Source organism: Narcine bancroftii, chromosome 9, assembly GCF_036971445.1.
Source record: "Narcine bancroftii isolate sNarBan1 chromosome 9, sNarBan1.hap1, whole genome shotgun sequence".
Lineage (NCBI taxonomy): Eukaryota > Metazoa > Chordata > Chondrichthyes > Torpediniformes > Narcinidae > Narcine > Narcine bancroftii.
In genome coordinates this window covers 59,536,042-59,552,670 of record NC_091477.1, presented here as the reverse complement: position 1 = coordinate 59,552,670, position 16,629 = coordinate 59,536,042, and the positions used below count along the sequence as shown (strand labels likewise).

Genomic DNA, 16,629 nt, shown 5'->3' with positions numbered 1-16,629 from the left:
ATAAGGCAATCGAACAACTGAAAAGTGGCAAAGCAGCAGGTATGGATGGAATCCCCCCAGAGGTCTGCATGAGTTTTTCAAGCTTTGTTGGGACCAAGGAAAACTGCCTCAGGATCTTCGTGATGCCACCATCATCACCCTGTACAAAAACAAAGGCGAGAAATCAGACTGCTCAAACTACAGGGGAATCACGCTGCTCTCCATTGCAGGCAAAATCTTCGCTAGGATTCTACTAAATAGAATAATACCTAGTGTCGCCGAGAATATTCTCCCAGAATCACAGTGCGGCTTTTGCGCAAACAGAGGAACTACTGACATGGTCTTTGCCCTCAGACAGCTCCAAGAAAAGTGCAGAGAACAAAACAAAGGACCTTTGTTGACCTCACCAAAGCCTTCGACACCGTGAGCAAGAAAGGGCTTTGGCAAATACTAGAGCGCATCGGATGTCCCCCAAAGTTCCTCAACATGATTATCCAACTGCACGAAAACCAACAAGGTCGGATCAGATACAGCAATGAGCTCTCTGAACCCTTCTCCATTAACAATGGCGTGAAGCAAGGCTGTGTTCTCGCACCAACCTTCTTTTCAATCTTCTTCAGCATGATGCTGAACCAAGCCATGAAAGACCCCAACAATGAAGACGCTGTTTACATCCGGTACCGCACGGATGGTAGTCTCTTCAATCTGAGGCGCCTGCAAGCTCACACCAAGACACAAGAGAAACTTGTCCGTGAACTACTCTTTGCAGATGATGCCGCTTTAGTTGCCCATTCAGAGCCAGCTCTTCAGCGCTTGATGTCCTGCTTTGCGGAAACTGCCAAAATGTTTGGCCTGGAAGTCAGCCTGAAGAAAACTGAGGTCCTCCATCAGCCAGCTCCCCACCATGACTACCAGCCCCCCCACATCTCCATCGGGCACACAAAACTCAAAACGGTCAACCAGTTTACCTATCTCGGCTGCACCATTTCATCAGATGCAAGGATCGACAATGAGATAGACAACAGACTCGCCAAGGCAAATAGCGCCTTTGGAAGACTACACAAAAGAGTCTGGAAAAACAACGAACTGAAAAACCTCACAAAGATAAGCGTATACAGAGCCGTTGTCATACCCACACTCCTGTTCGGCTCCGAATCATGGGTCCTCTACCGGCACCACCTACGGCTCCTAGAACGCTTCCACCAGCGTTGTCTCCGCTCCATCCTCAACATCCATTGGAGCGCTCACACCCCTAACGTCGAGGTACTCGAGATGGCAGAGGTCGACAGCATCGAGTCCACGCTGCTGAAGATCCAGCTGCGCTGGATGGGTCACGTCTCCAGAATGGAGGACCATCGCCTTCCGAAGATCGTATTATATGGCGAGCTCTCCACTGGCCACCGTGACAGAGGTGCACCAAAGAAAAGGTACAAGGACTGACTAAAGAAATCTCTTGGTGCCTGCCACATTGACCACCGCCAGTGGGCTGATAACGCCTCAAACCGTGCATCTTGGCACCTCACAGTTTGGCGGGCAGCAGCCTCCTTTGAAGAAGACCGCAGAGCCCACCTCACTGACAAAAGGCAAAGGAGGAAAAACCCAACACCCAACCCCAACCAACCAATTTTCCCTTGCAACCGCTGCAATCGTGTCTGCCTGTCCCGCATCGGACTGGTCAGCCACAAACGAGCCTGCAGCTGACGTGGACTTTTTTACCCCCTCCATAAATCTTCGTCCGCGAAGCCAAGCCAAAGAAGAAGAATTTAAATTCTGCTACTTTTAATGTTAATGGGCTCAATTATCCAATTAAGAGAAAAGAGTATTGGCATATATAAAAAAGTTGAAGGTTGATGTTGCTTTTCTGAAAGAAACACATTTAATGGAGAAGGAAAATCAGAAGTTGAAAAGAGTCTGGGTTGGTCAGGTTATACCTTCTTCATTTAATTCCAAAGCAAGAAGTGTAGCCATTTGGATTAATAAAAAGTAATCTTTTAAATTGGAATCAGTTATTGAGTCAGTTGGTAGACTTTTAGTTGTTAATTGTAATATTTTTTCTGAATCATGGACTTTGTTGAATATTTATGCTCGTAATATAGAAGATGAGAAATTTATGTTGGATTCTTTATTTTTAATTTGAATCAAGCATATGAAAAAAGTTATAGTTGGAGGTAATTTTAATTGTTGTTTAGACCCATTGTTAGATAAATCTCCAAAAGACAGTAATTAGGAGAAAGATGGCAAGACAATTAATGATGTTAATGAAATATATGAATTTAGTTGATATTTGGAGGAAATTGAATCCTAAAGAGAGATATTTCATTTTATTCATTTCAACATGATTCTTATTCCAGAATACATAGATATTGATTTTAGAAAAAGATTTACAGCATAATTCAATGGAGGTTAAAAAATACATTTGATTAATCTGAAATTACGGTATATTTCATAATAAACATAAGTTTGAGAAGTTACTACAGAGACAAAGATATTTTTAATTAGGGGAAAGAGCTTATAAGATTTTAGCTTGGCAATTAAAAAAGGAACAAGTTTCAAAAACAATAAATGCTATTAGGAAACATTAAGTGATTACATATAAACCTCAAGAGATTAATGATGTGTTTAGGGAATTTTATGCAAAATTATATACATCTGAAGTAGAGGGAGATGAAGCTAAAATTGATAAGTTTTTATTAACCCTAATTTACCTTCTTTGAGTGGTGTGGATATTAAAGATTTGGATGATCCTTTTACTTGATGCAGTTTGGTCTATGCCAAATGAGGTCTCCAGGTGATGATGACTTTAATTCTGAATTTTATAAAAATAATCAAGACTTATTAATTCCATATTGATAGAAGCATTGAGACAGATGACTGAGTTTTATTCTTTTCTGGATTCTTTTTCTCAGGCAATTATTACAGTTATTCTTAAGAAAGATCGAGACCCATTGAAAGATGGGTCTTATAGATCAATTTTGTTGTTGAATATTGACTATAAGGTTCTAGCTAATAGATTGGCCAGATTTATATTTACCAGATTTAATTGGATGCAGAGAAGGCTTTTGATAGGGTTGAGTGGAGTTTTTTTTTATATTTAATGTTTTGGAGAAATTTAAATTTGGCCCAATATTTATTGGTTGGATTAAAGCTTTATGTAAAAATCCTATTGATAGAGTTGTGGCAATGGACAGTTATCTCTACCTTTTATGTTGAATAGATCATCGAGTCAAGGATGCCCTTTGTCTCCAGCTCTTTTTATGATAGTTATTGGGCCTTTGGTTCAGATTATTAGGCAAAATGGTAATATTTAAGGATTTAAAGTGAAAGCTGATGAACTTAAAATTAATCTGTTTGCAGATGATGTTTTGATATATTTAACATAATCTCAGAATTCTTTGAAAGCGAGATTATGCCATTAGCAGCAATGGATTATTCTCTTTGTAAGTATATTGTTAAATTTAGATGGTCAGATCAAATTAAGTATTTAGGTGTTAAGGTAGATAGTAATGATAGGCATTACTATCGTTCCGGGCCCCGGTCCGGGCGAAGGGTAGGCGGCGGCGGCCCCGATCCGGGCAGGAGCAAGGGGGAGACGGCGGCCCCGGCCTCGGTCGAGTGAGGCAGGCGGAGGCCCCGGTCCGGGCAGGGAGTGGGAGGCGGCAGCCCCAGTCCGGGCACAGGGAGAGCAGCAGCGGCCCCGGCCCCGGTCCGGGCAAAGGGTAGGCGGCGGCGGCGGCCCCGATCCGGGCAGGAGCAAGGGGGAGGCGGCGGCCCCGGCCCCGGTCCGGGCAGTATGGACCGACCTAGGAGGGGAGGCTGGCCCCTCCAGCCCGGGTAAGAAACCTGCATAGGAGAAGGCCACTCCGATATAAAACCTACGACCCAAGGACCTCGCTGCCACGTCCCAGCTTGCTTGGCCACGGCACACGAACCATGGGTGTAAAGGGTGGGGCCAGTACTGCGCACACTGCACTCCACCTAAAAGCTCCTTTGCGCAGGCCCGAGGACAGGTCCACGACCTCCCCCTCCACGTCCTCCCCCTCCACGTCCTCCCCCTCCACGTCCTCCCCCTCCACGTCCTCCCCCTCCACGTCCTCCCCCTCCACGTCCTCCCCCTCCACGTCCTCCCCCTCCACGTCCTCCCCCTCCACGTCCTCCCCCTCCACGTCCTCCCCCTCAAAAGATGCTCACAAACTCAAGCTAGCATGCTGGAACATCAGAACCATGCTAGACAAGGCTGACAGCCACCGACCTGAACGTCGGTCTGCCCTCATCGCACATGAACTCCTCAGACTTGACATCGACATAGCCGCTCTCAGTGAAGTCCGCCTGGCAGATGTAGGCAGCCTCCAAGAACGCAGCGCGGGCTACACACTCTACTGGTCTGGCAAGCCTTCGGATGAACTACGCCTATCTGGTGTAGGCTTCATGGTCAAGAGCTTCATTGCCTCCAAACTCGAAAACCTTCCGACAGGCCTCTCGGACCGAATCATGTCCATGCGACTCCCCCTTCAAAACAAGCGTCGCATCACCCTCATCAGTGTCTATGCTCCAACCCTCCAGGCGGAACCAGCAGAAAAGGACAAGTTCTACACTGACCTGCGCAACCTCATCCAACGCACCCCTACAGCCGACAAGGTTGTCATCCTGGGCGACTTCAACGCTCGTGTCGGCAAAGACTCAGAAACCTGGCCAGGAATCCTGGGCAAGCATGGCGTCGGCAAGTACAACGACAATGGGCGCCTCCTGTTGGAGCTCTGCGCAGAACAGCGGCTTGTCATTACAAACACCCTTTTTCAGCAGAGGGACAGCCTTAAGACCACCTGGATGCATCCCCGATCCAAACACTGGCACCTCCTGGACTACATCCTGGTGCGAGAAAGTGACAAACGAGATGTGCTCCACACCAGGGTCATGCCTAGCGCGGAATGCCACACTGACCACCGGCTGGTTCGCTGCAAGCTCAACCTTCACTTCAAGCCAAAGCCCAGGAACAGTAAAGCCCCCAGAAAGAGGTTCAATGTTGGAAACCTGCAGTCAGACGAAGCGAGAGGAAACTTCCAGGCAAACCTCAAAGCAAAGCTCGACGATGCAACCCGCCTCACGGACCCGTCCCCTGAAACCCTCTGGGATCAGTTGAAGACTACCATACTGCAATCCACTGAAGAGGTACTGGGCTTCTCCTCCAGGAAAAACAAGGACTGGTTTGACGAAAACAGCCAGGAAATCCAGGAGCTGCTGGCAAAGAAGCGAGCTGCCCACCAGGCTCACCTTAAAAAGCCGTCCTGTCCAGAGAAGAAACAAGCCTTCCGTCGCGCATGCAGCCATCTTCAGCGCAAACTCCGGGAGATCCAAAATGAGTGGTGGACTAGCCTCGCCAAACGAACCCAGCTCAGCGCGGACATTGGCGACTTCAGGGGTTTCTACGAGGCTCTAAAGGCTGTGTACGGCCCCTCACCCCAAGTCCAAAGCCCGCTGCGCAGCTCAGACGGCAAAGTCCTCCTCAGCGACAAGATCTCCATCCTCAACCGATGGTCAGAACACTTCCAATCTCTTTTCAGTGTCAACCGCTCAGTCCAAGATTCCGCCCTGCTCCAGCTCCCTCAACAGCCCCTAAGGCTAGAGCTGGATGAGGTCCTCACCCTGGATGAGACATATAAGGCAATCGAACAACTGAAAAGTGGCAAAGCAGCAGGTATGGATGGAATCCCCCCAGAGGTCTGCATGAGTTTTTCAAGCTTTGTTGGGACCAAGGAAAACTGCCTCAGGATCTTCGTGATGCCACCATCATCACCCTGTACAAAAACAAAGGCGAGAAATCAGACTGCTCAAACTACAGGGGAATCACGCTGCTCTCCATTGCAGGCAAAATCTTCGCTAGGATTCTACTAAATAGAATAATACCTAGTGTCGCCGAGAATATTCTCCCAGAATCACAGTGCGGCTTTTGCGCAAACAGAGGAACTACTGACATGGTCTTTGCCCTCAGACAGCTCCAAGAAAAGTGCAGAGAACAAAACAAAGGACCTTTGTTGACCTCACCAAAGCCTTCGACACCGTGAGCAAGAAAGGGCTTTGGCAAATACTAGAGCGCATCGGATGTCCCCCAAAGTTCCTCAACATGATTATCCAACTGCACGAAAACCAACAAGGTCGGATCAGATACAGCAATGAGCTCTCTGAACCCTTCTCCATTAACAATGGCGTGAAGCAAGGCTGTGTTCTCGCACCAACCTTCTTTTCAATCTTCTTCAGCATGATGCTGAACCAAGCCATGAAAGACCCCAACAATGAAGACGCTGTTTACATCCGGTACCGCACGGATGGTAGTCTCTTCAATCTGAGGCGCCTGCAAGCTCACACCAAGACACAAGAGAAACTTGTCCGTGAACTACTCTTTGCAGATGATGCCGCTTTAGTTGCCCATTCAGAGCCAGCTCTTCAGCGCTTGACGTCCTGCTTTGCGGAAACTGCCAAAATGTTTGGCCTGGAAGTCAGCCTGAAGAAAACTGAGGTCCTCCATCAGCCAGCTCCCCACCATGACTACCAGCCCCCCCACATCTCCATCGGGCACACAAAACTCAAAACGGTCAACCAGTTTACCTATCTCGGCTGCACCATTTCATCAGATGCAAGGATCGACAATGAGATAGACAACAGACTCGCCAAGGCAAATAGCGCCTTTGGAAGACTACACAAAAGAGTCTGGAAAAACAACCAACTGAAAAACCTCACAAAGATAAGCGTATACAGAGCCGTTGTCATATCCACACTCCTGTTCGGCTCCGAATCATGGGTCCTCTACCGGCATCACCTACGGCTCCTAGAACGCTTCCACCAGCGTTGTCTCCGCTCCATCCTCAACATCCATTGGAGCGCTTTCATCCCTAACGTCGAAGTACTCGAGATGGCAGAGGTCGACAGCATCGAGTCCACGCTGCTGAAGATCCAGCTGCGCTGGATGGGTCACGTCTCCAGAATGGAGGACCATCGCCTTCCCAAGATCGTGTTATATGGCGAGCTCTCCACTGGCCACCGTGACAGAGGTGCACCAAAGAAAAGGTACAAGGACTGACTAAAGAAATCTCTTGGTGCCTGCCACATTGACCACCGCCAGTGGGCTGATATCGCCTCAAACCGTGCATCTTGGCGCCTCACAGTTTGGCGGGCAGCAACCTCCTTTGAAGAAGACCGCAGAGCCCACCTCACTGACAAAAGGCAAAGGAGGAAAAACCCAACACCCAACCCCAACCAACCAATTTTCCCCTGCAGCCGCTGCAACCGTGTCTGCCTGTCCCACATCGGACTTGTCAGCCACAAACGAGCCTGCAGCTGACGTGGACTTTTACCCCCTCCATAAATCTTCGTCCGCGAAGCCAAGCCAAAGAAAGAAATGATAGGCATTTATCAGAATTAAATTGTGTACCATTATTTTCTAAAATTAAAGATGATTTGAATCAATGGAAAGATTGACTGATTACATTAATTGTATTAAAATTAATATTTTTTCTAGGATTTAGTATTTATTTCAATCTATTCCTTATAAGATTCCCAAAGAAAATTTTAAGGATTTGAATTCCATGGTGAGAAAATTTTTATGGTTGGATAAAATGGCATGGGTATCTTTACAAAACTTAACTTGAAAATATGAATTAGGAGGTTTACAACTCCTACATTTTCAAAATTATTATGATGCAGCACAGTTGAAATTTATTAATAGAATATTTGATTTGAAAAAGTCATTGATATGTGCTAAGACTGAATTATCTCAAATTGGTGATAAGAGGATGGATTAGTTTATAGATGGAATCCTAAGTTATTGAGTAATTATAATTTACCTATTTTAAAACATTTAATTGAACTATGGTATAAAATAAATGAAGTTAAAGGTACACAAGGGAAGATTTCATACAAAACTCCTTTGTATCAAAATAAGCTTTTTTCCCTTTATGCTTAATAATCAACTTTTGATGTTATGGGATCATAAGGGTATTAAATTTGTGCAGGATTGTTATGAAATGGGCTATTTTATTTATTTTCAAAGAATGAAAGAGAAATATGACATTCCTTCAAATACTCTTTTTTCTTGTTAACAAATTAAAGCTTTATCATTGAAAGATTTTGGACATACTTTACGGTTACCAAGACAGTCTTAAGTTTGAAATTTTACTTACAGAGGGTGTAAGAAAGGATTTATATCTGAGATGTATGCTTTATTACAGAATAAAATCACTAAAATGGATTTACATAAAACAAGGTTGAAATGGAAAAAGGATTTCAGAATACTTATTCATCAAGATGATTGGATGAATTTATGTAAGAGTAGTATAATTAAAATTATAAATGTAAGGTATCAGTTAGTTGAATACAATTTTATTCATCAATTATATTTAACTCTGGAAAAATTAAGGAGATATAATTTAATTTCTTCAGATCTATGTTTTTGATGTCATAAGGAAGTTGGTTCTTTTTTACATTCTACCTGGTCATGTGAAACAGTAAAACCTTTTTGGAATAGACTTAAGAATTTTTAGAAGTTATTTTGAAAGTGAAACTTTCATTAGATCCTTTAGTATTTTTGTTGGGTAATATGAAGAGGTTGTGTTTAGAATTAAAATTAAATAGATTTCAAATTGCATTTTTGAGATTGGCATTAGCTGTTGCTAGAAAATGTTTAGCAATACTTGGAAAAATGAGACTGATTTGAGTATACAGAGATGGCAGATGGAGTTGAGGTCTTGTATTCCGTTGGAGAAAATAACTTATAACTCATGTGATGATTATCTTTTTTATTGTAAAACTTGGAGCCCTTATTAGGATTATATGGGTTTTGAGTTTTTGAATCTCCCGGATCCACAGTGGTGGTGTTTCTGTAATCCATGGTAATTAATTAATGAAATTTGTTATTACGGTTAATCTCCTTTTCTTTCTTTCCCTTTCTTTGGGAGATAGGTTAGTGGGAAGTGGGGTTGAGTGGGTTGGTTAGGAGGGTGGGGGGTTGTAGGGGGTTAGTTTGTATAATATACCATGTATGTTTTTTTCAAAGTTTTATCTATTAATCACATATGATTTTTGAATTTATGTATCATGGTTTCAATAAATGAAATATTTAAAAAAAAAGAATTTTGGGAACCTTGTCCATCTATACTGTGGGCATAGCGTATGCTCAATGCAAGAATGTGTCAAAGAAGATGGGACCTCACCTGCAGTTTCTCTGGAATATCAGAAGTGGGTATTGAATTTTGATCTTCCCAGTAAAATCCTGTGTTTGGCAGAGTTAAAAATGTCCAGAGGAAAGGACTCTTTGGACAAAGCTTTCACCTACAGTTCTGAATCATGTCTGGTGATTCAAATTTTTCATGAGTAATTAACCAAAAATGTTTCATGAAAGAATTTCCATGATTCCCAGTTTCCAACTTAGTGCCTGTGGACGATCACCAGAACAGATGTAGAAATGTAGCTGGCTTGTTCATGTGGTTAATCATGGATTCTCATGATACTGTGTGGCTCTGTTCTCATCATTTATCAGCACAAACTTCTCACAAATCAAACCACCATTTTTTAATAATGTATGCAACTTTGATGATATTGTTGAGCAAGGAGAATATTGAGGGACAAATTATATTAAATGCTAACTTTAAATATGCCAGGGATGAGATGGGAGTGAGCCCCAAAAATATAATTCAGAGCCTTTGTTCATTGCTCATGTCTGACATTCTAAATCTATTTGGGAGGAATTAAATGTCTTATCCAAATTAATACACACTTGGAAGCTTCCATTGACATGCAACCTCTTTGATATTGATCATGGTTAAAATAATTGAAAAGAACATCTCTGTAAATATAGTGGGTAAATATGTATACCTTCAATTTGTCCCTGAATCTGGAAAGTGTTCATTTGTGGAGTATTAATGGCTGGTAAGTTAGAAATTTCTAAAAATAAATAATGCTGGGTTTGAATCCCCAATGGATTTGATCTGTTTTATCTTCTATATACGACTGTTGCTGAGAATTTTCCACTAGCTCCCGGAAAGTCCTGTCGAAATACATGTGGCTGATTTGAAGCTTGTTACATCCTTACCAACAAACTCAACTGCCTCAGTGAATTTGTTTTTTGTACATATTAGTGCCTCATTTCCACAGACCTGCCTCAAAAAAGTTTCATATTTCTGCCTGTCTCTAAATAGCAGTTTCTTTCTTTCTTCTATCATACGTGTACCTGAAAACCAATTCCATCTTTTTCTGCATGCTACTGCCACCTTCCTAATTTTGTTGTTTGCCTCAAAGTGAATTTCATCTTTTGTGTGTGCCAGAAAGGCAGTTCCATCTTCTGTCCGTGCATTACAAGGTAAGGTCCAACTCACTGACTTTCCGAAAAGAAGTTCCACATTCTTATCTCCCTTGAGTACCTGCAAAGGTAAGCCTTTGTGTCTCAAAAGCAAATCCAATACCTAAATAGCCTGTGACTTTCTAATAAGATTCACTTGACTATCATCCTTGTGTGTAATTCATACTTACATTTCTGTATTTCAAGTTGAATTTGCATTCTGACCGTGCAAAGAAAGGTGTTCATTCATCAATTCTCCAATATTTGAACAGACAAAAAGAGCTTTTTGCCAATCCTTAGTCAAGGCTGTGTTTGCCCTGTGTTATTTTCCGTCATGGGCTGAAAGTTCATTCATTTCATCTTTATAATCAATCCATTTAAGGCAGCATTGTATTAAAATAAAAGAATGAGGAAAATCAGTCCTTAATTATTGCCCCCCCCCCCCCCACATTGGGGAAAAAAACCTCTGGTAAGCTCAAAGAAAAAGTCTGATGGTTCCTTCAAAATTAAATCCTCCATGGCATGCAAATAAATAAATAGTGGCTGAAAACTATGCTGCTAAAATATTTGGAAAGAGCATTTCTTTATTTAGTCACAGCTAGTCTAAAAAGTCCTTTTGAATTCTACAACTTAAGTTATTGGTTGCAAAATACTCTACCATGAAAATTCCCTTATTGAGTGAATTGGTTGTTTTCTGATGATCGCATGATCAGTGACCCCTACAGATTCTCTGCAGTTGCATTATTAAAAGTCTAAATCACTTTTTTTCTGCATAATTGATAAAGCAGTGGATAGATTTTAAAAATATTGAAGTATGTTTCATAGTTTTTCATTTTTAAATGTGAGATTTGGCAGTTAATATGTTTGATTCTTCTTTTTGACCCTCTGCAGACCACCCAATCCAATATGAATCAACCAGACTGGAAGATGTAACATCCTTCAGTTCCCCCGATCCAAGTATTGTTGCTGCACCAATATATGAGGAGAATGAAGAGGGTGCAGAGGAACAGTTTCCAAATTTAATTCTGGATGGAGGTATAGTTGTAGGATGGTTACATTATTTTTTTTAAAATGGTTTAATCATCAAAGTGTGGAGTAAATTTTGGATTCATGCATGATGTGATCCATCAAACAAACCAATAAGAAAGAAATTGGTGTTCTTGGCATCATTTGATAATGGGGATTTCTCCTTTTGACAAACATTCTGTGGTCTAATTGCAGTAAATTCCTTTACAGCTAAAGATGACTCTTAGCTCTGCTTCTTAATAAATGGCATTGCCCTGAGCATTGACATCTTTGTAGGCCATTTCCCTAAAAGTCCTTCTCATAGCTTATTAATGCAGTTATTAAAATTGTTCCATGGGTGTCAATTTTAGTTTATCAATTTTAATTATTGTTTTATGTAGTCATTCTGCATTGATAATGCTGATGAAGAAAACCGACATGCAAAATAATTCACAGGTGCATCTTAAAGGTTGTTGTCATTGTTGTTCAAACTGGGATGTTGTCATGTATCGCACATTCTGATTATTCTCACAAAAACTGCAGAAATTAATCTCCAGTAGCAGCATAGGCCTATGATTAGGAAGGTTAGCAGCTCAGTGACTACCATGGTCGAAATTGACTCTGTCCACACAGAAGAAGTTGCTCTCATAGGTTTAGAGGGGGTGCACAGCTTTTTACAGGGAAAGTGGCAGCATTTTACCTCAATGAAGACTGCTAAACAGATGGCAATGGTACGAATGCAAATGAAGCAAGCTTTGTGTGACTTTGCCAGTGGGTAGGTGATTTACAGTTGTAAATGTAAGGAAGTGTAAAGATCTCCATTTGGAGGAGTGCATAATGGCACAACTAAATGCAAAATCAGGAATATTAACAAACCTCTAATCATGCATTGGCACTCAGCTTTAGTTTTGCCAAGCATATGGAGGGATTTTTACTGCAATGACTTCAGGATGAGAAAATTCATTTGTAAGAAGAGACGTGAGAAACTGAGGTTATTCTAATTTAAAGCAGAAAAATATAATTAAATAGACATAATCAAAAAATAGGGGTTTGATAGCAAAGACAGCGTGATACAAAAATCAAGAGGACGGAGTTCTAAAGTGATCTGATTGAAAGCGATTGATTTCTGGAATGGTCAGAAGCAATTAGCAAGTTTAGAAGGACACTTAAAATGAGCCAGGCATACAGTCCTAATGCAGAAAAATAGGATTTGTGTAGATGGATTTGTTTTTCTGCTCCAAGTTTACCACTCCAGTGAGTAACTACTGCCAAATGACAAAAGAACTTGAATGAACACCAAGAGAATCTATACTCAAGTTGACATGATCAGAAATGCTCTAGGTGATAGAAAAAAATTCAGTTGCAAATTTAAAAGGAGAATAGGAAAAAAAATTAACAGCAACATTTTCAGGGATAAGTTAAAAGATCAGGAGGATGAAACCAGTTCAATAGCTCCAAATGCTGATGTAGACATGGGTCAGGTGGCCTACATCTATGACTGTATTTTGTGATTAATAGCTCTGAACAGAAGTTAGTATATAATTCTGGAGATACAGCGGCTAGTTTGAGCCCTTTTTGAAGTTGGAAGAAAGGTGGTGAGGAAGATACAGTTTAATTAAGAGGAGGATTTTTAAACTGGTCTTTTGAAAAGAAGTCATGGCAACAAAAAATAGATAAGGGGACATGTACCCAAAGGGTCAATGACGTTATAATGAAAATGTAAATTAATGGAATGTTATCTCCTTATTCTTTCAATTGTGTTCAATCAAGACAAGTCTGCATTGTGCTTTCCAGAAAAGCCGCCCATTCGATGTGAAGAACTACTGCCAACACAGAATGTGTCAAACTATACTGACAAACCGAGTCTTGTAGAAATGGACACTCCAATCCCTGTATGGCCGGAGGCACCCAGCTTTGTGCACACTGAAGAGTCGGTGCACATTGAGCTGGGTAGTTTTACAAGTACTGAGGAACAAAGCCTCATGAACATTGGGAAGCTGCAAACGCATGACAATTTTCCACAAGTGAATGACAATTTACTGGACCTTTTGGAAGCCAATGGAATAGACCAGGTACCATCTGAATCATACAGTGAGATAGCAGAGAAGCCATTGATGTACACCACTACTGATGAAATGGAACTGATCTTCAATATGAAAAGGCACCAATTGGATGAAACACATGCAGACACTGATGCAAATAGCCAACGACTTGTTAACTTCCGGGAATCAACAGGACAGTGTCCAGAATTGGAGCCGACAGAGCTTGGACCACAGCAGCAGGCACAGGACAATGGAGGAAAAGAGGAAGACAACTTGCTGTGTTTTGAAGGGTTACCAGCACCACCTCCAGACTGCCTTGATGCCCAGCAGTGGGAGAACATTCCAAGCCTCATAGAGCTTACAGGTTCACAACAGATGAGTGAGGACTTTTGTTTTGGAATGCAGGAACTGCCCAAACCACAAGATGCAGAGGTAAGCTGGGATCGAAGGTTCTTTAATTTTTCATTTTAATTTTATTTTAAATTTAAATGAGCCCGTGCCACCCAATTACACCAATTAACCAACAACTCCCCATGTGTTTTGAAGGGTGTAAGGAAACCTATGCTGATATAGGGAGAACGTACAAACTCCTTACAGACAATGCTGGATTCAAATCCGGGCCAGTGGTGCTAATTGCTTTACTGTACAGCACAGCAGCAGGCCCTTCCGGCTCACAAGGCCATGTTGCCCAAATGCACCCATGTGACCTATTAACCTACTAACTCTGTATATCTTTGGAATGTGGGAAGAAACCAGAGCACCCAGAGAAAACCAACATGGTCACAGGGAGAGCATAAAACCCTTAGAGACAGTACTGGGTTCAAACCAAGATCTTGCTGCTGAAACACCATTGCTCTAATTTCTGTGCTGCAGTGCTACCCAATCAAAAAGGATAGTTGCAATGTCATCCACTGTTTTGTTTGAAAGCAGGAAAGATTTTTATTTTAGTTTATGCTCCAGCAAATTTGGAGAGTTTTATGTGTTTACTTTATTCTGTCTCCATGATACAAATCATAATGTGCCATACTGTTAGTTTTTGATATGACACATTAGGACATATCTTCACACTGCAGGAAAATAGTTTTCTAATAATAGTTAATAGCACTGCAGGACCAATTACATTGGGTCTTGAGCAACCAACTTTATCCTTTTGATTTTTAATCGGTTTGGGGTGTATTGGAAATCAGGCTTTAAAGTGGCTCACAGTCTATGGGAGCCGAGCATGTACAACTGAATGATTTAGCGCAGTGGTTTTCAAACTGCTCACCTAAACTCACATACCATCTTAAGCAATCCCTATGCCTTAAGTGCTCTGTGATTAGTAAGGGATTGTTTAAGGTGGTGTGTGAGTGGAAAGAAAAAGGTTTGAAAACCATTATTTTAATCGTACCTCATTGATTTGTTATCTGCACAGTTTCAGAACTCCATAGGAAATGTGCAATTTTTCTCAAGCAAAATATTTCAGTAAAATTGAGTCGAGAGCAGTGATTCTCAACCTTCCCTTTCCACCACCCCCCCCCCCCCCCACCACATACCACCTTAAACAATTCCTCACTAATCACAGAGCACTTATAGCATAGGGACTACTTCAGGCGGAATGTGAGTTTAGGGGGCAGTTGATTTAATGCTACCAATCAGTCAGATTAAATGTGTTGTAGGTGTGGAAATAGAAAAATATTGTAGAGTAGGACACATTATTCTAAAGTTCAGACAAATTATTGAAGCAGAATACAATTGGGTGCTGGAAATACCACTGAACTGGTAGCATTGATGTCACTACACTGCAAACATACCACTTCGTGGTGATTTTGCATCATCCTACAACCATAAAAGTATTGACATTCATCAATAAACCATGAGTTTTAGTGAGAATAAATTGTCTCTTCTGCCTCAAGATTGTGAACTTTTTTCACTGAGATTTGTGCATACTGTTACAGGCCCAGAACACTCCAAATCCCAGCAGCAATAGAAATTCTCCAAGATAATGGTTACTTAAACAAAAGTTGTTTTTAACTTTCTTTAAACATAATAAGATCAATCTTAAACTTATTACTATTAACTTAACTTAATCTAACCCCCTTCTGATTCTAAGTGCACGTGTATGTAATATATATGTATTCAGGTAAGTTCTTTGTTTCACAGTCCAATCATTTACTTTTCACCTCCAAGTTCACCGGTGTAGGACAATTCTTATACTGTGCACAGAATTCAACATTAATGATCTTCACCAGGCTCTGGTGTTTAATGTTAAATGGTTACTGCTCAGGAAGGTTCTTGTTTGTTTCAGAGAGAGATTTGTTGCTTGTTGGACACACACAAACTCATTTCCTCCAATCAGTCACTTGTCTCTTACCAAAGAAACTTGCCCCATTGGGGGTTTTCCAAATGATAACTTCTTCCAGGTCACCACAGAGTTCCTTTTATTTCCCTTATTTCTAGTCAGAAGGCACAGGGTCTATTCAGAAGGGTCTGCATGTTGTTAGAAATACTGCATCTGGTCAGAAGGTACTGCGTCTGGTCAGAAGAAACTGCGACTTGACAGAAGGTACTGCATCTAGTCAGAATGTCTACACCTTGTCAGGAGAAACACTCTTGCCAGCCATTTCCTCTTGTAAGGACTTGCAAGGTTTTTGAACAGGCTGAACTCAGAACTCACAACCTGTCTTCAAAATGGGATCTTTCAACAAGCCTGCCAGCTTGTCCTGTTACAGCCTCAACTGCTACTGTCGAACTGATTTCTCTCTCTCTCTCTCTCTCTCTCACACACACACACACACACACACACACACACACACACACACACACACACACACACACACACACACACACACACACACACAAGAATCCCATTAGTTTTATTTCCTCTCTCTGCTTGTAAAAACCTCTCCCAAGTCTCCAAACTTAATCTTTGAAAGATTTATCAGCACTTGAGACTGGACTCTGTTCCAATTTACACCTCCTTTTGAAGTTCTTTCCAAAGCAGTTCCATTGTCTCTGCAAACATTCTTGGAGTCTCAACATCCAGCTTCAGCAAAAATTTTTTAAAATGGCATTTTAAAAGCCATTACAGGCATAATGAATCAAAACCCTCCTCCAGGGATTGTATCCAGAGGCACTGCGTCGAGTCAAAAGGCACTGCGTCAAGTCAGAAGATACTGTGTCTATTCAGAAGGTACTCCATCTAGTCAGAACACACTGCGTTAGTCATGCAGCACTGCGTCTAGTCAGAAGGTACTGCATCTAGTCAGAATGTCTACACCTTGTCAGATAACACTGCGT

At 41.7% G+C, this 16,629-nt stretch overlaps 1 protein-coding gene across 12 annotated transcripts in view; it reads left to right on the top strand.

Moving 5' to 3' along the window:
- The window catches only part of dbn1 (drebrin 1), a 429,629-nt gene that overhangs the window by 351,258 nt on the left and 61,742 nt on the right, over positions 1 to 16,629 (top strand). For all 12 annotated transcript variants that reach the window (XR_011345015.1, XR_011345012.1, XR_011345011.1 and 9 more), the window contains 2 exons: positions 11,195 to 11,338; positions 13,103 to 13,782. Coding sequence is in view for 6 of the 12 variants with exons in the window: in XM_069899279.1 (XP_069755380.1) it covers positions 11,195 to 11,338; positions 13,103 to 13,782 (824 nt within the window). In the remaining 6 variants the exon portion in view is untranslated. The remainder of the gene's footprint in view (positions 1 to 11,194; positions 11,339 to 13,102; positions 13,783 to 16,629) is intronic.